General features: G+C 41.6%; 3 protein-coding genes across 6 annotated transcripts; 1 reads left to right on the top strand and 2 right to left on the bottom strand.

Annotated features, from left to right (window-relative positions):
• Positions 1 to 1,267: 1,267 nt before the first annotated feature.
• On the bottom strand, positions 1,268 to 6,842 carry LOC123995192 (interferon-induced protein 44-like). Of its 3 annotated transcripts, none has more exons than XM_046298610.1 (7): positions 6,749 to 6,842; positions 5,922 to 5,952; positions 4,852 to 5,047; positions 2,442 to 2,594; positions 2,008 to 2,179; positions 1,777 to 1,877; positions 1,268 to 1,664 (listed from the first exon to the last, which is right to left on the bottom strand). In XM_046298610.1, the coding sequence occupies exons 3-7, from the start codon at positions 4,966 to 4,968 to the stop codon at positions 1,443 to 1,445; spliced, it is 765 nt and encodes a 254-aa protein (XP_046154566.1). In that variant the 5' UTR covers positions 4,969 to 5,047; positions 5,922 to 5,952; positions 6,749 to 6,842; the 3' UTR covers positions 1,268 to 1,442. The 3 variants fall into 3 exon arrangements, with proteins under 3 accessions (XP_046154566.1, XP_046154564.1, XP_046154567.1); XM_046298608.1 differs by having other exon boundaries at positions 6,051 to 6,789; XM_046298611.1 differs by lacking the exon at positions 6,749 to 6,842 and having other exon boundaries at positions 5,795 to 5,934.
• On the top strand, positions 6,822 to 11,380 carry LOC123995191 (interferon-induced protein 44-like). Its single transcript, XM_046298607.1, has 7 exons — positions 6,822 to 7,508; positions 7,603 to 7,654; positions 7,818 to 8,013; positions 8,317 to 8,469; positions 8,800 to 8,971; positions 9,283 to 9,383; positions 9,485 to 11,380. The coding sequence occupies exons 1-7, from the start codon at positions 7,028 to 7,030 to the stop codon at positions 9,683 to 9,685; spliced, it is 1,356 nt and encodes a 451-aa protein (XP_046154563.1). The 5' UTR covers positions 6,822 to 7,027; the 3' UTR covers positions 9,686 to 11,380.
• Positions 11,381 to 18,729: 7,349 nt separating this feature from the next.
• ctsbb (cathepsin Bb) lies at positions 18,730 to 23,466 on the bottom strand. Of its 2 annotated transcripts, XM_046298605.1 has the most exons (11): positions 23,313 to 23,389; positions 22,138 to 22,175; positions 21,903 to 22,026; positions 21,459 to 21,544; positions 21,208 to 21,322; positions 20,877 to 20,992; positions 20,385 to 20,470; positions 20,108 to 20,251; positions 19,618 to 19,734; positions 19,320 to 19,448; positions 18,730 to 19,131 (listed from the first exon to the last, which is right to left on the bottom strand). In XM_046298605.1, exons 3-11 carry the CDS (start codon positions 22,023 to 22,025, stop codon positions 19,055 to 19,057), a joined length of 993 nt encoding a protein of 330 aa, XP_046154561.1. In that variant the 5' UTR covers position 22,026; positions 22,138 to 22,175; positions 23,313 to 23,389; the 3' UTR covers positions 18,730 to 19,054. The 2 variants fall into 2 exon arrangements, with proteins under 2 accessions (XP_046154561.1, XP_046154562.1); XM_046298606.1 differs by lacking the exon at positions 22,138 to 22,175 and having other exon boundaries at positions 23,313 to 23,466.
• Positions 23,467 to 23,892: the final 426 nt, after the last annotated feature.

Here is a 23,892-nt window from a genome sequence, read left to right as displayed (position 1 = left end):
TGTAATAAGGGTGATTTTGAGTTTTTCTTCACCTCTAGATCCACAGGTGACATGCTGGTAAAAATTAGGTAAGGAGTTCAGTTTCCCTGCATTAAAATCACTGACCACTAGGAGCGCTGACTATGGATGTGCATTTTCTTGTTTGCTTATGGCCCAACACAGTTCGAGTGCAGTCAGTGCCAGCATCGGTTTGTAGCGGTAAATAGACAGCCACGAAAAATATAGATGAAATCTCTCTTGGTAAATAGTATGGTCTGCAGCTTATTGTGGGATATTCTAACTCAGGCAGCACTAAGAAAACAAATATGAAGATTTTTCATGCAGGTGCAATTACAACTGACATTTTGAGTAATGTTACTCAACTGAAGCTCTATTGAAACACCAAGTGTGAATCCCCTATGTGGGCTATCTACATCATCCATCTGTATCCTGGCAGGATCAGGGGCTTAGGCCCCTCTGTGCTCCAAAGCAGCCCGAGAGCTTCAAGTTCCTCGCTATCCACATCAATAAGGAATTATCACGGTCCACACATACACCCCCCAGCTTTTGTCAAATGTACTTAGAAAAAAAATGTACTCACCCTAATCCTTTCCCTAACTTTAGCCTACTAAATCTACCTACATAGTGAACTTATATCCTCTCAGGCCGGAGGCACAATGTATGAATTTATGTTTGGATCAGAATCGCTGTTATAATCATTGGCCAGTACTTAGAATTAAGTAAAACCACAAGTCCAAATTCTTATCTCTGTCCATGGCTAATTTAGGAAAGGGACAATCTTATCTGACCGGAGGACAACACAAGTTGCAACAATTCAATTCTGTCAATGACATTTGGCTTGATGTGATGGGTGGGAAGCCAAATCCAAACTGGCTTCCCTTGACACTTTTCTTTGGTGTGCCAGAACCATTCACAGTTGAGCTCGCTCAGTTTAGCTCAACACTTGGCTGTTATTGTCAAAACAAAAAATATCAAGGGAGGCCAAATTCTCACTGGATTCCCTTGCATTCAATGCTACGGGTGGCAACAATATCATTTTTTTTGACCAGACAGCATCAGCTAGATGGGCTCCAGAGACAGAGGGGCGCTGTTTATCTCGCTCGGATGCTTTCTCCAGTGAGATAGATGCAGACTCTTGCAAATTGAAGGGAAAAAATAGTGTATGTTATTTGTACATTTTGTAGGGAACCACTGGCATCCATCCACTGGCATCCACGTCACTGTTTCAAAGTATACAATAGGCCAACATAAAATCTAACAGACATTGTCATCTTCTCATTGGTTTATTGTACAACAACATACTTTGTCTCACTTGAATTAACTTGTTATTTTTAAACCTAATAAACATAGGTAGGTTCCAATATCTAGAGAGATAAAAATTACACCCAAAATAAAACAAAGAAAACATTATCCAATCACAATAAACAACTGCACATGATTTCTCACCAATGGTGAAATTCTGCAGATGGAGGTTCTGCAGATGCGTCTGCAGTGGTGGGAGGGTGGTTTTCCTCATATGTGTCGTCCACAGCTTGGAGAATGTGATGAACTGCACTCAGCAGCAGGATGTCAGTGTTGCAGCTCACAGACAACTCCCTGGAATAGTTCTTAACTGGAAGCACATAGGACACTGGCAAACCCACCACCTCTGCTGCCTTCTGCATCTGTGGCACAGCAAAACATATGATAGATTGCAAATAAAACTTTAAAAATTCTGTTCCATCATATTATTGAGTGAATCTAAATGGATTAAAACGTTTGAATTACTTAACCTACCTTCACCTGTAGGATGCGGCTGGAGTAGACAACCTTCACATCCTCTCGGACGGCATGACACACCTGGTCCACATGGGTCAACAGAACCACCTGGGGGATGTCTGGAGAGGACGGTGTCATGTGTGTGAGGGAGAGAGTGAGAGAGAGGAATCAGTTATAGCTATGATATGCAGTTAAACATAACATCAACTGATATCAAAATTGCCCTCTGAAGTTTTGGGATGAGCTCACCCAGGTCTGCAATCTCAGCTTGAAGTGTCCTCAGTGTCTCTGTAAGGTCATCACTAGTGTACATAATTTGGCAGGCATTCAGAACGAACACCGCACAATGGATTTGGTCATTTATCGATGGAACAGGTCTGTAACCTGGAGTCTCAGCTTTGATGGGCGCTTCACCTTGAAACTATTGTGTGGGAGAATCATTTTATTGATGAGAAGCAAACAAAACAGATACTGTACATTTAGTATATTTATCAAAGTTGGTTATAACAGCATCAACAATAAAACATTTAAAAAGTAGGCCTTCCAAGTTTACATGTGTCAAATGTGGACAAACCGTAGCAATCAATATAGGCCCATCTTTTCTGATATTTATCCTCAGTTGTAAGACTAAGGGTTTTTAAAATCTTGATTGTATTGTTACATTTAGATAGGTAATACCATACATCATGTCCCTCGGGGGCATATCCCTTGATAACAGTCAGTGCGTCTGTGAGAGTCAGGCCAGTCCTCTCGCCGTCCCCCAGAGCCAACACATCACAAAGGGTCAGAGCTGTGGGCTTCCCCCCTCTCTCTGACCGGATGTCATACGACTTCAGCTGGGTAGATAAGGAGAGTGGACAGTGTTTTGAGAGCACGTTTTTTTAGACAAACACCGACGACTGCTAAAGAGACAGACATACCTAACACACATGTCCTCATCCCTCCCAACCACAGGGCGAGTCCTCATACTCATGAACACATTGATATGGAAGTCCAGATGTTCCCAAACATCAAGCATGTCTCTGTCTGCTACAAATTATACTCATTGGGTTTCTATCTCAGTCAAGGCACTATCTACAGTATCTTAAAGATGCTAGTGAGTCTATACCACTTGCAGTCTTCCCATTTTCTGCCTTAAAATGTCATATTAAAAATGTTATAAAGGAAATACTGTAACTTGGAATGTATACTAACTACATATACAAAGTTTCCATACTATGCGTTGTGCATGTAATATGAAAAATGATGAACATGTTTTTGTTAAGAGAGGGATGTATTTTGACAAGCTGTAAGAGAATTGTTTTCCATAATATTTACATACTGAGTAGTTACCGCCCGGAGTGAGGTCAGGGAGCGTGCCAGCCTGCCAGAACCGCCCCTTTTGAGCAAACTATATAAATGATGGGTTAAGAAAATTCCAAAGTGAATTGAAGTAGGACTATACTATTACTCAGCTCAAACCATCGATACGGCTGGCTAGCCTATCTTCAAAGAAGCCTCTTCAAGAGTGAATGGAACGAAAGTCAACTTTGTAGTTCTGTTCAGGACTTCACGACAAGTCACCGGATACTGGACAGCGACAAAGAAGGACAACAATAGAAGACTTGTTGGAACCATTTCGGACTATCAAAGCCTTACAAGCGTGCCGCGAAAAGGCCCAAACCCCTTTCCAAGGCTGCCCTGTTCACCAAGAGACCCCCGGCGAACCCAGGCATTTCACGTAAATACATTCATCATTTCTTACTCAAAGCGGGTGGCGGTTTGTGTGCAAGCTATATGGTTACTGTAGGTGAGAGTACTTTCTGAATGTTAAGTGTCCCTGTCCCTCTCTCTCCATCTCTTCTTTAACAAGCATCAACATTGTTGTCATTCCACTAGGGGTCTGTTTTCAGCGTATTACGTCTCCAGTCAATAACAGGTGCAGAGTGTGTATGTTTATCCTGTATTCCCGAGTTAATTAGCTAGTAAATAAATAATTAAACCAATTTGTGTAGTACTGAATCATAAATAAGGCTTGGGTTATTGCAGCTGCAAGGAGGTTACGACTGTTCAGAATGATGATATGAGACGAGGTTATGATTAATAAGTTGACTGTTTATATAAGTTGACTGTTTATATGATGTGATAGGTAAACACCTTTCAGAGTTTCATTCGGGAGATGGTAACTCTTTAAAAAACTGCTCTTGTGGTGCCCCAAATCCTAATGAGTTAATTGTTACATGATTAAGTTAATCAGGTAACAATTAAACATACTTAGTTAATTAGATAAATAACAGTCTTCAGATGAATTTTAAAGTCAAGTCACGACAAAAGCAATCAATGCATCCTCATTTTGTATTTCTTAGTAGTTTGGAAAATTATACTGAACAAAAATATATACTCAACGTGCAACAATTTCAACAATTTTACTAAATGTATCTACCCCTACAAAAATGTCTATAAATTATAATCCACATAATTCACATTTCCTGTTGGCGTGGTACACGTGGTCTGCAGTTGTGAGGCTAGTTGGACATACCGCCAAATTCTCTAAAATGACGCTGGAGGCGACTTAAATTAACATTTAATTCTCTGCCAACAGTTCTGGTGGACATTCATGAAGTCAGCATTCCAATTGCACGCTCTCTCAGAACATGAGACATCTGTGTCATTGTGTTGTGTGATAAAACTGCACATTTTAGAGTGGCCTTTAATTGTCCCAAGCACAAGTTGCACCTGTGTAATGATCATTCTGTTTAATCAGCTTCTTGATATGCCACATATTTCTGGTTGATGGATTTTCTTGTCAAAGGAGAAATGCTCACTAACAGGGATGTAAACAAATTTGTGCACAAAATTTATGAGAAATCAGCTTTTTCTACATACAGAAAATTTCTGGGATCTTTTTACATGTTGCGTTTATATTTTTGTTGTGTATAAAATCATGTAGATTAGGTTGTGTAGATCGACAGGAAAATAAATAAGTGGATCCCTTTTCAGATTACATTTTAAGGCAGCAAAATGTGAAGACTGTGAAATGGGTATGTAGACCTTCACTAGTCACTGTTTGTAATCATGCAAAATACTCCTTGTTACAGATGATTTACTTTATACCTTCTTGATGAAGCCCTTTGTTGCAGTGCAAATAAAAGGCAGGAGAAGGACTCTTCCGAACATCACAGATCTGACAGAGTTGATGAAGCTGGATTTTCCTGACCCAGCAGGACCCATCAGCAGAACTCTGACCCGGTTTAAAGACCGGCAGGCCGGTTTGAAGGAGACCAGATTCTTCCTCAGTGACCCCCTCCCTCTGGTGAAATGGAATTGCACAGAAATAGTCATAATATTACATCAGATCAGACCTGGATTGAAATAAGTGCCGTCAAAGTTAATCAGATAACTCAAGTTAACATTTTGTAATTTAGTGCACTCATTTTTTTTATTGTGATTAATCGCATTGTCTGAAAGCGTTGGAAATACTCTAAACATCCAAAATAGATCTATACAGCTAAAATGTACAATGCCATGTAAAAACTAGTTGACACTGAGGTTAAAGAAAATGTGCTTTCTAAATGTACCTAATTTGGTAGTTACTTTAGACAACATCAGACGTCAATATACTTGTAATGTTTTTTTTGCATGGAAAATTGTAAATAACAGCTCAATTTGAACAAATACAGAATTGACCATTAATCGCAATTAAATCCCAGCAAATCCTGCAAATAACTCAATAAAACAATTTTCCTGTTTGACAGCCCAGTTTCAAAGACATGCTTAAGTATTTGTATTTTAATGACTTATTTTCTATGTATTTGCAAATAATTTTTCCTATAATGACTATTTGAAACTATTTTCAAATAGGCTACTTGTTTCCAAATATATTTAAAATACCCCTAGCACCAAACAGACCTGGGTTCAAATACAAATGTCTTTGAAAATACATTTGTCAATGTATGAGTATTTTCAAATACATTTCCAAATATTCAACAGCTTTTCTAAGAAAATATATCCTAAAACTTACTTTGAAATGTAGTCTATGTAAAAGTAATTGACAAACCTTAGATAGTATTTGCACCCAGGTCTGCATCAGGCTTCAAATAGTGTTTCTAGTTGTCATAGCAGAAGCAGACTGCTTAAAGTTAATGAATGTTGGACTCCGTAAATTAATTCACAATGTGACCTACTCCTCAGTCCATGGCAGCTCCCTCCGTGCACCTTGAATATAAAATGAATAAGAGCATAATCAGTACAAATAACAGTACAATAATGACAGAAATTAAAAACTAATTTGGGTGGCGAGTAGTTATATTTACTTCCAACTCGATACAGCTCAACATCCAGGTACTCCGGCCCCGACCATCTACCCTGGTGATACATAATATCCCACGATTCCACACAAATGGATCTATTCTCGGTGTACAACTTTAGACAATCCCCAAACTTCAAGCAACCATTTGACATAGAGGTTGAAAAATGTGTCGCCTTAGAGTCATCCAGAACAGGGAAGTGTGTTACTTCTTGATGGTTTATTTCGAAGGCAAATGCGTCTTGGTCCTTACTCTCATCAGACGATTTACTCAGGTAACCCCCCTTTACATCCCCAGATTTGAAATACACTATTACAACGAATCTTCCTTCTTTGTCAAATTTAGATCTCAACGTATGCATGTAGAATCCATGGTGGCTTCCCTTGTAGAGCAGGTGAAGTTGGGCAGGTTCGGGAAGGAGCTTCAACAAATGCGTCTCTTGCTCCAAACTCAATGCAGCTACTACTGAAGCCATTAAAAAACGTGATGTCACTAGACTTCACGAAATCTACTACAGATATGCAAATAAGATAATTCCAAGTCTTATTTCTGAGCCGGTTTAATGGATAGCCTACGAACCCGCACCAAATCAATAGTAGGCCTAGAGCGTTTCAGAGAAATGAAACCTGTCACCAATCACAAAATATTAGTCAACCCACCCTAGGCTACCATGAAAATATAATAGTTCTTTACGAATTGCTCACCCTCCCAATGCCTTCACGTCCGGTCCTTTAGGCGCAGTTGTTTTGTGCACAGTAAATGTGGGTTGGGCTACAGTAAGTTTCGTTTTTGTGGAATATCTCACTTTCGATAGTCAGTTATTTAGGCATATGTGGATATGGCCATTCCACAGTGAGACCATTATTGATTTCGGTGCGGACATTTTTACAAAACAGACCACTTTTGGAAATAGGCACACATATTTGATTTGCATATAGCTCGTCGACTTCGTAGCAGGCTAGTTATCTCCGCTTGATTTCTCCATGGCCCATGCATCCGTATCTGCACTGGATTTGGGGGGCGAGAAACAGTTGTTACAGTTTTTTCCCGAACCTGTCCGACTTCACCTGCTCTACAAGGTGCCCCACCATGGATTTAAGATGAGCGATTTGATTTCTAAATTCGATCAAGAGGGAAGATTCGTCGTAATCGTTTATTTGGAATCCGGCACGATGAAGGGGGGATATATGAGTAAACGACCTGGTTTTTATTGCCAAGAGGACAGAGGGGCATTTGTCTTCGAAATAGACCATCAAAAAGCAAACGTCTTTCCTGTCGTGAAGCACCATAATTCAATAATTTTTAATAGAGAAAAAATAGGTTTTGGGGGTTGCCTAAACATTTACAGCAATAAGGACAAAACACTCTGTGTTGATGTGGGGTTCGATGATACCTACACACCCACCGATTGGAGTGACGAGTTTGAGGTGCCCTTCATGGTTGTGGAGTTGCATCGCATTCAAAGTAATTCTGCCCCAATACAATGTGATGAATTAAATGTACTCTCTGAAAATGTAGTCTAGGCCTACTGTAATTGTTTGTTATATTTATGTTCAAGGTGTTGGAGATGTGCTGCTGAACCCTTGGAGGGAGCTGTCGTGGACTGAGAAGTAGGTCACATTGGAAATTAATTTCCTGAATCTATCAATAACAAAGTAATCTGTTCTACACCAGTAGAGGCTAGTCTGTGGCTTAGTATTGGTGGTCTAAAAGCCGTCTGCAGGCTGTCTGATGTAATATTACAACTCTTTCTATGATGTCCCATTTTACCAGAGAGAGGGGGTCACTGAAGAAGAATCTGGTCTCCTTCAAACCAGCCTGCCAGTCTCTGAACCAAGTCAGAGTTCTGCTGATGGGTCCTCCTGGGTCAGGAAAATCCAGCTTCATCAACTCTGTCAGATCTGTGATGTTCGGAAGAGTCCTTCTCCTGCCTTTTATTGGCACTGCAACAAAGGGCTTCATCAAGAAGGTATAGTGTCTGTAACAAAGAGTTTTTAGCATATAAGAGTGATAATGCCTTGACAGAGATAGAAAGCTAAGGAGTAACATTTGTAACAGACAAGAGAAATGCTTGATGCTTGAGAACATCTGGACCATATCAATGTGTCTCTGAATGTGAGGACCTGCCCTGTGGATGGGAAGGGATATATACCAAAGATACTCACCTTTCATCTATGGATATACTGTATGTTTGTCTTTTTGGGGGTCATTGTCTGAGTTTGTCTCTTACAAAAGACTGACAACATCGTCTGTCCTCTCTCTATCTACCCAGCTAAAGTCATATGACATCCGGTCAGAGAGAGGAGGGAAGCCCACAGCTCTGACCCTGTGTGATGTGTTGGCTCTGGGGGACGGTGAGACGACTGGCCTGACACTCACAGACGCACTGGCTGTCATCAACGGGCACGCTCCCGAGGGCCACAAGGTAGGTAGCATTTGTTTTCTTTCTGGGAGTAGCAATGTCTTCATGATGATTCCTAGCCTTGCTTGGGATAAAGATCAAAGGAACCTCCATGTAATATTTTACTGACGATGTTATATTATTAACATGTTATGCATATTATTCACTTTGTAACCAACATACACACATTATAGCTAACATAGGGACAGGGCCGTGAACCCAGGCCACTGGGTTGAATTGTGTCAATAGGGTTAACCCGCTTTGTGGGAATTATAACATGGCTCATTACTGGATCGCAACAATATTAATTCATTTGTTCTGTTTGCAACACAATGACATTGTCCAACACAATAGTTTCAAAGTGAATCGCCCATCAAAGCTGAGACTTCAGGTTACAGACCTGTTCCATCGGTAAATGACCAAATCCATTGTGCGGTGTTTGTTTTGAATGCCTGCCAAGTCATGACCACCAGTGATGACCTTACAGAGACACTGAGGACACTTCAAGCTGAAATCTCAGACCTAGGTGAGATTTCAGAAACACACACACATTGACTACTGTATCCAGATGTAGGATCTTAATTTGAGCCGGTTTGCTACAGCAGGAAATGTGAATTATTATGTGGATTATAATTAATGCACATTTTTGCAGAGTTTGATACAATTTACATAAGGCAAATCAGTCTGAAATGTCAATGTGGAAATTACAAACTTCCGAAGACTTTTTAAAACTCAAATGCACTACAAGTTTGCATTTCCTGCTGTGCAGGAACATTCTCAGCAGCAAAAGAGTGATACAATTATGATCCTACATCTATATGACACCGTCCTCTCCAGACATCCCCCAGGTGGTTCTGTTGACCCATGTGGACCAGGTGTGTCATGCCGTCCAAGAGGATGTGAAGTTTGTCTACTCCAGCCGGATCCTACAGGAGAAGGTAGGCCTACTTCAAAAGTTGAAGATTAGGTGTAGCATAATGTGTTGTAAAACCATTATATCTGCAATCCATCTTCAATCTTATGTTTTGCTGTGCCACAGATGCAGAAGGCAGCAGAGGTGGTGGGTTTGCCAGTGTCCTATGTGCTTCCAGTTAAGAACTATTCCAGTGAGTTGTCTGTGAGCTGCAACACTGACATCCTGCTGCTGAGTGCAGTTCATCGCATTCTCCAAGCTGTGGACGACACATTTGAGGATTACTGCCCTTCAACCCCTGCAGATGCCAGTCCATTGACGGTGTAATGTTTGATAAGTAACTGGGTAGAAAGGTGTTGTGCTGCAATGCATGTGTTATTAGCAGTGTTGGGAGTAGTTACTTGAAAAAGTAATATTACATGAAAGTAACGCATTACTTGTTATATTACTTTGTGTTGCTTTCATGAAAATATATCTCAAAACCTTATAGGTTGTTTAACTTTCTGAGCCTCAGAGGGAGGGAGGTAAGTCACGCACACTCTACAAAAGATAAGTTCATCTAATTATTTTTTTTCTTCTCTCCTTCAACCCAATCAGGAACATCTTGGTCACAACTATTTCCTAAGTGGTGTAGTCTGATCTATTCACTGATGTATTTATGTTTGCATTGAAGATTTATACCAAAGTATAGGTAGCCTCTCACACAAAACCTTTTTATGCACTGTGAGATGCACAGGAGGTTGTTGGCTCCTTAATTGGGGAGGACGGGCTTGTGGTAATGGCTGGAGAGGAGTAAGTGCAATGGTATCAAATACATCAAACACATGGTTCCATGCATTTGATGCCATTTCATTCGTTCGTTCAGGCCATTATAAGGAATAGTCCTCCCCTCCACAGCCTCCACTGGTGAGATGTAGGCTAAGCATTGTTGTTTTCATCCTTTTTAAAATCAAGAAAATATCGCCCTACTTTTCTGTAAATTCTACCATCTAAATCAATCATTCCATGTGTCCTCCTTTGGCTTGATATAAAACGAATTGTACAAATTGATAATCCACAAACTGCAGCCATATTCCAGCTCACTGATCATAAAATTGGAAGTCTGTCGAAACAATGCGCAATGGTAATTTATAGTCTATATGCATAGGCAATAGGCATACATACAGAACTACGAGCAGACCATGCTATTTGCTGAATCATTTCATGAAGATGGATCATTTGGAACAGGGAAATCATTTTAAGAGAGTCTGCTGTCAGATAAATTCCCTCGCATTGGGAAAGTTAAACTAATTAAAAAATAAAGGTAGAAAAATAGGAATTGACTATTTATGTCATCCAATGAAATGGATGTTGTTGCACAACCGAGCATATTATATAAGCAAAACCTCTGTATTTCCTTTTCAATCGCTATATGCCGCCAGTGCGACTATTGCATAGAGCGCACACTTGCCACGAGAGACGGTGAAACCCTCTACTGGATTTGCTGTCACAGAAGCGATCAATGGCAAATATCAGAGGTGCGCCCTCTATCAATTTTTATTGACAGCTGTCGTGACAATTCTCGCCGGAGGACCAAATGACGAAACAAGTCCAGATCAGATCATGGAAACGGTGGGGAAATATTTTCTGAATAAGTAACGCTTTACTTCCCCAACATCGGTCATTAGAAGATGTTTGTAATGTCTATGTATGTCTTTAAATGGTACTGTGAGCTTTCTCATGGATTTAAATGGGGTTCATAGGTTGGTATTTTTCAAGATACTGTCTTTCACCATTGTTGTTTTTTTTCTGCTCTGTTTCAAATGTCGGTTTTTGTTGAAACCTCCTAATGCCTCTTAGGTTATTTTAAACAACTCGCCATTGGAGTACAGTCAACATAATAGTCATTGCAATATAAAAATGTAGAACAAGCTATTGTTTTGTACTTAACAGCTAGCCATCAACGTGCTTCTGATCATTGGAAATATGAAAATGTAAAAAAAAATGTGTATTTCAATAAAATGTCGACTTGTTCCAAAGATATTCCTAGGTTTTACACACAAGAGTAAAAAATACTGAATGTTTTATTATTTCCACTTCATAAACTGAAGACAATTTTATTTTAAATGGGCCACAGTTCTGAGTCGACCCCAGTCCTGGGGATAAGCCTGGACTCCTCTTAAGTCGTGGGATCCCAGCCACTATCTCTGATTCGATGCCACACTCATCCTTTCCCTGCAGGATCTTGAAGAAACCTTCAAAAGAGAACACAGATCAGTAAGAGCAAGTGGGTTGACAAGTTTTTTTTTACAGGACTTACAATGTTTCCTTGTAGGCTGCGTAGTAACACAGTTGGTGCTACTGTGAATGGAGCAATACCATTTAACAGTATGACCCTTCAATAAGTGGCCACTTTGTCATTTAGGTTTCCAATGATGGACCACAGTGGTGTGTACTATTAGCCCTTAACAGTGGTGATTTTAGCATGTAAATCTTGGTGGGGCAAAAAATAAACAAGTGGAATACATGCCAGCAAAGCCACAACACTAAACAATACATTCCTTGCACTATAAAGGTGACAAACGGTGCCCACAAACTGTTAGCAGCATTCCCCAAGAGAGGATGACTTTCACTTTAGCAGTGATAAATTCATGAACTTCTTTGAGGAAAAGATTATGATTATTAGAAAGAAAATTACGGACTCCTCTTTAAACCTGCATATTCCTCCAAACCTCAGTTGTCCTGAGTCTGCACAACTCTGCCAGGACCTAGGATCAAGAGAGATGCTCAAGTGTTTTAGTACTATATCTCTTGACACAATGATGAAAATAATCATGGCCTCTAAACCTTCAAGCTCCATACTGGACCCTATTCCAACTAAACTACTAAAAGAGCTGCTTCCTGTGCTTGGCCCTCCTATGTTGAACATAATAAACGGCTCTCTATCCACTGGATGTGTACCAAACTCACTAAAAGTGGCAGTAATAAAGCCTCTCTTGAAAAAGCCAAACCTTGACCCAGAAAATATAAAAAACTATCGGCCTATATCGAATCTTCCATTCCTCTCAAAAATTTTAGAGAAGGCTGTTGCGCAGCAACTCACTGCCTTCCTGAAGACAAACAATGTATACGAAATGCTTCAGTCTGGTTTTAGACCCCATCATAGCACTGAGACGGCACTTGTGAAGGTGGTAAATGACATTTTAATGGCATCGGACCGAGGCTCTGCATCTGTCCTCGTGCTCCTAGACCTTAGTGCTGCTTTTGATACCATCAATCACCACATTCTTTTGGAGCGATTGGAAACCCAAATTGGTCTACACGGACATGTTCTGGCCTGGTTTAGATCTTATCTGTCGGAAAGATATCAGTTTGTCTCTGTGAATGGTTTGTCCTCTGACAAATCAACTGTAAATTTTGGTGTTCATCAAGGTTCCATTTTAGGACCACTATTGTTTTCACTATACATTTTATCTCTTGGGGATGTTATTCGAAAACATAATGTTAACCTTCACTGCTATGCGGATGACACACAGCTGTACATTTCAATGAAACATGGTGAAGCCCCAAAATTGCCCTCGCTAGAAGCATGTGTTTCAGACATAAGGAAGTGGATGGCTGCAAACTTTCTACTATTAACCTCGGACAAAACAGAGATGCTTGTTCTAGGTCCCAAGAAACAAAGAGATCTTCTGTTGAATCTGACAATTAATATTAATGGTTGTACAGTCGTCTCAAATAAAACTGTGAAGGACCTCGGCGTTACTCTGGACCCTGATCTCTCTTTTGAAGAACATATCAAGACCATTTCGGGGACAGCTTTTTTCCATCTACGTAATATTGCAAAAATCAGAAACTTTCTGTCCAAAAATGATGCAGAAAAATTAATCCATGCTTTTGTCACTTCTAGGTTAGACTACTGCAATGCTCTACTTTCCGGCTACCCGGATAAAGCACTAAATAAACTTCAGTTAGTGCTAAATACGGCTGCTAGAATCCTGACGAGAACCAAAAAATTTGATCATATTACTCCAGTGCTAGCCTCTCTACACTGGCTTCCTGTCAAAGCAATGGCTGATTTCAAGGTTTTACTGCTAACCTACAAAGCATTACATGGGCTTGCTCCTACCTATCTCTCTGATTTGGTCCTGCCGTACATACCTACACGTAACGCTACGGTCACAAGACGCAGGCCTCCTAATTGTCCCTAGAATTTCTAAGCAAACAGCTGGAGGCAGGGCTTTCTCCTATAGAGCTCCATTTTTATGGAACGGTCTGCCTATTTTGCACTATTGTTAAGTGACTGTCCCACTGGATGTCATAAGGTGAATGCACCAATTTGTAAGTCGCTCTGGATAAGAGCGGTCTGCTAAATGACTTAAATGTAAATGTAAATGCCTACCCATGTCAGAGACGTAAACTCGGTCTCAACCTTTAAGTCTTTACTGAAGACTCATCTCTTCAGTGGGTCATATGATTGAGTGTAGTCTGGCCCAGGAGTGGGAAGGTGAACGGAAAGGCTCTGGAGCAACGAACCGCCCTTGCTGTCTCTGCCTGGCCGGTTCCCCTCTTTCCACTGGCATTCTCTGCCTCTAACCCTATTACAGGAGCTGAGTCACTGGCTTACTGGGGCTCTCTCATGCCGTCCCTGCAGGGGATGCGTCACCTGAGTGGGTTGATTCACTGTTGTTGTAATCCTGTCTGGGTTGGTGCCCCCCCCTTGGGTTGTGCCGTGGCGGAGATCTTTGTGGGCTATACTCAGCCTTGTCTCAGGATGGTAAGTTGGTGGTTGAAGATATCCCTCTAGTGGTGTGGGGGCTGTGCTTTGGCAAAGTGGGTGGGGTTATATCTTTCCTGTTTGGCCCTGTCTGGGGGTGTCCTCGGATGGGGCCACAGTGTCTCCTAACCCCTCCTGTCTCAGCCTCCAGTATTTATGCTGCAGTAGTTTGTGTCTGGGGGCTAGGGTCAGTTTGTTATATCTGGAGTACTTCCCCTGTCCTATTCGGTGTCCTGTGTGAATCTAAGTGTGCGTTCTCTAATTCTCTCCTTCTTTCTTTCTCTCTCTCGGAGGACCTGAGCCCTAGGACCATGCCCCAGGACTACCTGACATGATGACTCCTTGCTGTCCCCAGTCCACCTGGCCATGCTGCTGCTCCAGTTTCAACTGTTCTGCCTTATTATTATTAACCTTTCTAGGGAGTCTGTTCTTATGAGTTTTGATGTTGAGTCTTTGCCCGGCAAATTGATGTTAGGATATATAAGTTATCCTGTACGAGCTTTTATACCAAATACATTAAGTTGTTACATGTGTCAAGCTTATGGGCGCGTGGCACCAGTGTGTAGGAGGGAAGTTCCTAGATGTGAGAAGTGTGCAGAAAGGCATGAGACAAAGGAATGCGTAGAATTGGGGAAAGTTGTGGTATTTGTTAATTGTAGGGGTGCCCATGGGGCTGGGGATCCAAAATGTCCCATGCAAGAAAGGCAGGTTGAGGTTTTCAAAGTTAGAGTAGTGCAGAAGTTGTCATGTGCTGAGGCAGTGAAGAAAATAGAGTAAGATGGGTCAAGGGGGAGGGATCCTGAGAGGAGTGGTGTGAATAGAAGATCTGTGCCAGTACAGAGGGAAGGATCCTGAGAGGAGTGGTGTGAATAGAAGATCTGTGCCAGTACAGAGGGAGGGATCCTGAGAGGAGTGGTGTGAATAGAAGATCTGTGCCAGTACAGAGGGAAGGATCCTGAGAGGAGTGGTGTGAATAGAAGATCTGTGCCAGTACAGAGGGAGGGATCCTGAGAGGAGTGGTGTGAATAGAAGATCTGTGCCAGTACAGAGGGAAGGATCCTGAGAGGAGTGGTGTGAATAGAAGATCTGTGCTAGTACAGAGGGAGGGATCCTGAGAGGAGTGGTGTGAATAGAAGATCTGTGCCAGTACAGAGGGAGGGTTCCTGAGAGGAGTGGTGTGAGTAGTAGATCTGTGCCAGTACAGAGGGAAGGATCCTGAGAGGAGTGGTGTGAATAGAAGATCTGTGCCAGTACAGAGGGAGGGATCCTGAGAGGAGTGGTGTGAATAGAAGATCTGTGCCAGTACAGAGGGAGGGATCCTGAGAGGAGTGGTGTGAATAGAAGATCTGTGCCAGTACAGAGGGAAGGATCCTGAGAGGAGTGGTGTGAATAGAAGATCTGTGCCAGTACAGAGGGAGGGATCCTGAGAGGAGTGGTGTGAATAGAAGATCTGTGCCAGTACTGAGGGAGGGTTCCTGAGAGGAGTGGTGTGAGTAGTAGATTTGTACCAGTACAGAGGGAGAGTTCCTGAGAGGAGTGGTGTGAGTAGTAGATTTGTACCAGTACAGAGGGAGCGTTCCTGAGAGGAGTGGTGTGAGTAGTAGATTTGTACCAGTACAGAGGGAGGGTTCCTGAGAGGAGAGGTGTGAGTAGTAGATTTGTACCAGTACAGAGGGAGGGATCCTGAGAGGAGTGGTGTGAGTAGTAGATTTGTACCATTACAGAGGGAGGGTTCCTTAGAGGAGTGGTGTGAGTAGTAGATTTGTACCAGTACAGAGGGAGGGTTCAGTACAGAGGGAGGGTTCCTGAGAGGAGTGGTGTGAGTAGTAGATTTGTACCAGTACAGAGGGAGGGTTCCTGAGAGGAGTGGTGTGAGTAGTAGATTTGTACCATTACAGAGGGATAGGGCAACAGGTCATATATGTTTCAGTAAGATTGTATTTATAGCCATTCTTATCAACGGTACTGGAGGGACGAATCTTATATTGCAGAAAATACAGATTGTGGTGGCAGCTGCAGAGAGGTATTTGTGTGTGTGAGACTACATCACAAGAGTTACAAAGTGTGTTAAGTGGTTGTGTCCCATCCTTTCAGGCCGTGGGCCTGAAGTAGGACTAAATATATTTAAATAATGGAGTATGGTTAAAAAACAAAAATGTGTGTGTGAGTGTGGTGTATTTGTTGTATTTTTGTAAAATCTTTTTTTAATGCAAAGTATAAGTATACTCCAGTCTAGTAGGTGGCGGTAATGCAACATTTATTGGATGCCAACTGCCGTTAAACCTCATCAAAGAAGAACAAGAAGTTTCGTTTCATAGCCAGTGTTTTGGGACAGGCGTTTTCCAACTACCTTGCGCTCCAGTCTACTTTGAGCCATAAAGGCAACATTTGTGAAGCCAGAATACAAATTAAACGATGAAAAAGCCTGGAAGGAGGAGAGATGACTAGAAACTATTCGGTTGGTCGTTTTATGTGTGGATTAATTGTCGGAGTAGAGGTCCTTGTGCATTTCAGGTAAAATAACAACCTAATGTTTAAATCCCAGGACAAATTTGCATGCAACAATAAACTAGCTAAATAGGACAAATTAGCTAGCAAGTGCAAACTAACTAGCTAAATTGCCATACATATGTAATGATTTTCTACCTGTGCCCAAATTAATGTAATTGCTTCAGAGTTTGTTTTGAAATTTTAACCTGCGTGTCGTGATCGCGTTTGGAGAAGGGGGACAAAATAAATATATGCACGATGGCGCACGCGCGCAGCCGGTTTGAGTTCCGTGTTCAGATTGAGCGTCGGGGATTTTAACAACCACCCCCTACTGAAGATGCCATCCTCCAATTACCCTTATGTGTAATGTAATGGAACAAAGTCATGATCAAGGGCTAGGTACGTCGGTGATCACTGTTATTTTGTTCTCAGCCAACACTACTTCAATCCCCCTACCCTACTGTTTTTAATTTAATGAGTTTATAAAGGGAATTTTGAAGGTAACCGATGGCTTAATTATAGCCAGTAACTACTGTACCATACATGGACTAAGATGTCGCTGATGTAGCCTACTGTTCACTGTCCTAAGATGCTGGGAGTGTGCTGCTTACCGGCCCTTGGAGGATCCTGGCGTGGACTGAGAAGTAGGCTATGCATATCATTATTTCTAATATTTTAGAGAACAAGGTTGATATGGTCATTTATACAGTCAACTTATTAGCAAGGTCACACTTTCAATAACCAAATATTTACCCCACCAAAATCAAGAAATTGGTTGTAGCCTTCCTGCTATAACAAGGCAAACGCATCTGATGATTAAATAATATTTCATGATATTTATCACTTCTCTCAAACTCATATCACTAGGGGCAGGGATGCTCTGAAGGAGAATCTGGTCTCCTTCAAACCAGCCTGCCAGTCTCTGAAACGGGTCAGGGTTCTGTTGCTGGGTCAGGAAAATCCAACTTTATTAACTCTATCAGCTCTGTGATGTATGGGCAAATTGTTCTGCTGCCCAATATTGGCATTTCTGCTGAGGGCTTTACCAAGAGGGTAGGCCTATTAGTATATCTGTCATCCAAGTCCCATTTCTTCATCTAGTTTTGTTATCATGTTATGACAACCTATTTTCCACCTAATGACAGCTTGAGTAGCTTGAGTAGCCTACAAACCATTTCAAGCTTTTATTGTAATTTTATTTGTAATTTGTAAGTCGCTCTGGATAAGAGCGTCTGCTAAATGACTTAAATGTAAATGTAAATGTATTGATAAGGAAAATCTATCTTTTATACAAGACCAATCCATTTATATTTTAGATGGTGATCTACTGTACATCTGATTTGACCCTTCCTGCAGCTCAAATGTTATGAAATCCGGCCAGAGAGGAGGGAAGCCCACAGCTCTGACCCTGTGTGATGTGTTGGCTCTGGGGGACGGTGAGACGACTGGCCTGACCATCCCAGACGCACTGGCTGTCATCAACGGGCACGCCCCCGATCGACACAAGGTATACATACATACATACATACATACATACATGCATACATACAGTGGGGCAAAAATGTATTTAGTCAGCCACCAATTGTGCAAGTTCTCCCACTTAAAAAGATGAGAGAGGCCTGTAATTTTCATCATAGGTACACTTCAACTGTCACATCATAGGTACACTTCAACTATGACAGACAAAGTAACAGTTGAAGTGTACCTATGATGAAAATTACAGGCCTCTCACCTTTAAGTGGGAGAACTTGCACAATTGGTGGCTGACTAAATACTTCTTTGCCCCACTGTATATGGCCCAATACACATGTTATATTCACACTCCAGACATCATTATCCTGGAAATGTGTATTTTCATTCATTTTTGTTTATCCGTCTGCCTTATGTGCAAGTGATCATAGCAATAGAATGAATAGAACAGGCTTGGAACCTCTGACCCTGGCAATTGAATGTGGATAGGATTTGAGGAACTAATTCGTATTTCCTGTGTTAATAACATGAACAACATATTAAATTGTTGTGTATTCTACACTTTTTGTGAATGCTTATTAATGAAGAAATACCCAAGTTGAATATTGCACCAGTCAATATGGAGAAAGTAGAGAAAATGACGACTAAAGCAGAATTCAACAACATAAGCAGTTTATGAGGAGCTTTTAAATATTACGATCGTAAAAGGCCGGTTTCATATACACACATTAAGCCTAGTAAAAAGCATGGTAAATATAGAATCTCCATTGAACTAGCCTTTAGTCCAGGACTAGGCTTAAACTGAGTCTGGGAAACCAACCCGAAGAGCATAGATTGAATCTACAATTTCAAACGGATCAGTTATGAAACCCAGACATCCATACTGAGGATTATGCAGGACACCCTCGCTTTGAATTAGGAGGCAGGGTAGTGGATAGGCCATCGAGAGCACCCTCTGAACACAGCCTTAAAATATTAATCTAAAGCCGCGGTATCCCCGCCACTATCTCGGATTCAATGCCACACTCATCCTTTCCCCGCAGGATCTTGAAGAACCCTTCAAAGAGAACCAATACAGATGAGTCATACATTAGGCCGAAGGTATCATATCCCACCATTATACTGCATGTCACATCAACAGTATTACACATGAAGATATTGAAATGTCCATCTATACAAAGCAAAATAAGAGTATCGAGTCAGTAACAGTGGTATGCAATGGTGTCTGCTGTTAGCCACTCTCACCATTGTCACCCCAGTCTGTGTTCCAGGAGTTGGCAACCAGCCAGTAGGGGGTGTTATTCTCCTTTCCCCAGCCCAGGATCTTGATGGCATGACCCCCCAGCATCTGTCCAGTCACATGCTGGTACACACCTGGCAACATAGAACAGAGATAAAGTGACCCCTTGAGTCTACAACCTGTCAGAACATGTCAGATCTGTGAGTGCATGCATAGTCTATGGAGTGTGTGTGAGTGTTTGTCTGTGCTTGCGCCTCTGTGTGGATGTGTGTGTGAGAGAGGAAAAATAAATATAAGTATCACCGGTCTTGTAAAGGAGGAAGTCCTCATAGACAGAGAAGGCTGCCTCCACTGGGCCATTCTTATAGAGCTCAGTCATGATCTGCTGTTCCTTCGGGGGAACGCTGTACGTCTGCTTTCCTACAGGGGGCGACAGTGGTCAACACACTGAGGTACACAGTTGAGAAGTGGTGTAAAGTACTTAAGTAAAATACTTAAAGTACTACTGAAGTAGTTTTTTTCGGGTATATGTGCATTGCTATTTATATTTTTGGCAACTTTTACTTTACTACATTCCTAAAGAAAATAATTTTTATTAACTTTTATTTTTGATACTTAAATATATTTGTGGCAATTAAATTTTATTTTGATATTGAAGTATATTTAAGACTAAATACTTTAAAATGTGATAATGTGACACCAGATTTAGCTTGGAAGCCATTTAGATACACTCGTACAACATTGTTTAAGTCTGAGGTTATATTCAACATTAGTACACAGTGAGTTCTCTTACCGAAGCGTTTGTCCTTCTTGTAGGAGGGGGTGTATCCAGCGTTGCACTCGGACACACACTTAGGCGTGTCACCCTCACCTGTGCAGGGGGGGCGTGTTCCGTTCACGTGATGCTCACACGGAGCGATGCTGTAAGGTCTACAGCCTGTATGAGACACAGTCACTAAGGATGTCATTTTATCCTCTAGAAAGCCAACAATATAGTCCACTGCTGACATTTACATTGCCTCCATATTGTAGGTTTCACAATGCCAGTGCCAGAGCCATCCATAACTCACCTATACTGGATCCGTAGAGCCCCCCTGTAACCAGCCCAGACTCAGCCCAGTAGTCCCAGGCAGCTGATGGGAAGCCCCCCATACACCTACACACACACACCCCTCAGTCATGCCATGTGAGCTTGCTTACAATGTCATGGTGTCATGAGCTATCACATACACTGCTATTGGCTGTAATATACACTGTGTGTACAAACATTAAGAACACCTACTCTTTCCATGACAGACTGAACAGGTGAAAGTTATGATCCCTTATTGATGGCCATCTGGCCAACTTGGCACAACTTTGGGAAACATTGCCGTCAACGTGGGCCAGCATCTCGGTGGAATGCTTGTGACACCTTGTAGAGTACATGCCCCAACGAATTGAGGCTGAGGGCAAAAGGAGAGGCTGCAACTAAATATTAGGAAGGTTTCCTTAATGTTATGTACACTCAGTATATAATGGGAATAAGCTAAACCTGCTATACTTAAAACCAAACACACACTCACCCCATGCCACAGGCATTACAGCATGACAACAGGTCCTCAGCTGAGATCTCCACGGAGACCTTGCCATTGCTATGGATACAATACCTGTCGGAGATGGCCTCAGCTGCCCCAAAGGCCTGTGGGTTGGAAATGCATGGGAGAGAAAGTTTAGGAGGCACAGCTACTCAGTCAGTAGCTACTAAGATTTCAGATGAGTTATTCTGCTCTATCGCCATCTCCTATCACATTAACACAGTGATTAGGCTCCTTTTAAAGGCTACTATCTCCTCCTTACTCCTATTTTTCCCTAATATTTTCCTCCATTCCTCTCTCCATCCATCCACCGTCTTACCCAGCAGGAGCCACAGGATCCCTGGTCTCTGATCTCTTTGATGGTGGGACAGTTGGGCCACTGCAGCCGTGCGTCAAAGCTGTCTGGCAGACTCATGTCCTCATCAGACTGCACCCTGTGGAGGGAGAAGAGGAACAAGCTTGGGCTTTGATAACTTATGTTGGCCTGCATGTGTAGGGTGGCATTAATATGAGAGCAGTATGAATTGGGTCCATTTTGGTCAATCCATACAGACAAACACACACACTCACAGCTCTGGCAGCCTGGGTCCCTTCAGCAGGGTTCCACACAAACTCTTCACATAACTGATGTCAACATTGTGGAAGTTCTGGCCAGCCTGGGGAGATGTAAAAAAAAAAAAAAAAAATTTTTTAAAGGAAAGTGTCAAGAGAAAGGAAAGGAAAGAGTCAAGAGAAAGGAAAGGAAAGAGTCAAGAGAAAGGAAAGGAAAGAGTCAAGAGAAAGGAAAGGAAAGAGTCAAGAGAAAGGAAAGGAAAGAGTCAAGAGAAAGGAAAGGAAAGAGTCAAGAGGGAGATAGAGTGACAGAATATGGAGAGATGAAGATCGGTGGAAAGATTTCAAAGATAACATTTGCATAGACTGGGTTTATTTATTTTATTTGAATGAGTTAGATTATCTATCTATAATTATAAAATGATCTAATCTGCTATAACAGGAAGACCTGGTAGGACTTACCATCCATGTGGTGTCTGCGTTGTTGATGTACTGAACCATCTCAGGAGACAGTAGAGGGAGGCGGGGCTTAGCCCAGCTAACAGACAGGGCCGAGAGAAGACACAGGAGGGCCAGACGACACATCCTGGAGGTGGACAGGAGACGACATGACTTAACTTTTGTATTTCAAACCGTGATGTAGGCTACTCTTTGTCTACTGAGTGTAAGAATAGAGTTTGAGGTTGCAGCTCAGCACCTGTCACATTGCAGCCTCCTCCCAGTAGACCACTAGAGCTGCAGAGGTGGAAGTGAGAATGAAAATATACCTTGAGTTCTATGGTTACTTATTAACGAGAGCTTTAAATAAGTGGCCTTACTGCAGGCTATTTAAGAAATAAGGACCGAAGGGGGCAGGGCTGGACAACCGCATATGGGGCCCTATTTTTATTTTGGGGGGGTGGATTTTTTTCTTTTTACTGTATTACTGTATTTCAACACTTTTTGCCATGGTGCACAGAGAAAAATGCTGTTTTTTAGCTCATCTCATACTTTTGTTCACCCATGAGGGTGAGAGAAAATGTTGCAGTTATATAGCAAATGTTCTGCAATTCTATACATTTGCTATCAAAAGCGACTAGTTACAGCCCATAGTGTCACGTATACTCCCTCGCCGGCCTCTAGGTCATCAGGCTGCTGATTATCCCGCACACCAGACACCATCGTCTTGCTCACCTGCGCCTCATGACACTCACCGGACTCCATCACCTCCTTGATTATCTCCCCTATATCTGTCACTCCCCTTGGTTCTTTCCTCAGGTGTTATTGACTCTGTTTTCATGTCAGTGCGTTGTTTGTGGTTTGTGTTGATTGTTTCTTTTATTAAAACACTCCCTGAACTTGCGTCCCGATTCTCAGCGCACATCATTACACTTAGCCTTGATATATTGGCCATATACCACAAACCCCTGAGGTGCCTTATTGCTATTATACACTGGTTAGAACAGTAGAACAATAGAAGAGTAAACAAGTTGCTTTCCTTCATACCCGTGATATATTGTCTGATATATACACATGGCTTAAATGCTGTTTCATTCAATCAGCATCCAGGACCCAAACCCCAAAATTGCTGGTTCAACTATACACAGTATTTATTAGTAATTATACACTTGTCAGATACTACAATATAAACTGTGTCATTTCTCTGACGTAAAATGAACACTCTTTAACACATTAACGTTTCGCTATTGCAAATACTAGAGTTGATAATAGCACAATCAATTCAAAAACCCTCCCTCTTCTTACTGTGACAGGCTCTGGCAAATAAACTATGGCTCGTTCTTTCATACCATTACAAGTCTGCCTCACAAATACTGGCATCTAGAGAGAAATACCCAGTTAAAATAACAAACCAGAAGAAATCCTTATATCTACCTGTATGGTTTGTGTGGTAGAAGATCCTCAGACAGTTAATCAATCAGTCAGTCTGTCAGTTCTTCTCTTATTCTGAATCTCTATAGACTCTCCTGTTTTAAAGGAACCTGGATTACTGTCACATGACCAGTCCAGTCTTTTGCCCTAGCATAAATATCACATGATTGTGGCGAAGGCTATTTCCGAGGGCACTGATAACAAGTGCCCTGAAAGTTATTGTACAATGTTTTCCTTGGATTGATACCATTTATGAAAGTCAAAGTTAATGAGGATCAGGTGCTCTTATGTCTGCAACAATGTTAGAAAACTGTAAGGAAAAAAGCATTCCCTTCCATTCAGTTTGAGTTATGAAATGTTTGAAATAGAATGTACAGTCTTACATAAATGAAAATCACTGTTTTTGCAGTCTTTTCCCCCAGGACTTTGAACTAGCATGACTTGAGCTCGTCTTAAATGAGTGTACAATTTTACTGTCTGTAAACTATAAAACTATCATCCATTGTCTTGTCAGCAAAGTCAATGTCCAAAAAAAACAGGGTTCATTTACAAAGGACCAACATTGACCTTTGTGACACTGATG

Source organism: Oncorhynchus gorbuscha, linkage group LG14, assembly GCF_021184085.1.
Source record: "Oncorhynchus gorbuscha isolate QuinsamMale2020 ecotype Even-year linkage group LG14, OgorEven_v1.0, whole genome shotgun sequence".
NCBI classification, from domain to species: domain Eukaryota; kingdom Metazoa; phylum Chordata; class Actinopteri; order Salmoniformes; family Salmonidae; genus Oncorhynchus; species Oncorhynchus gorbuscha.
The sequence above is the reverse complement of the archived record's forward strand: the minus strand, read 5'-3'. Positions and strand labels throughout refer to the sequence as shown.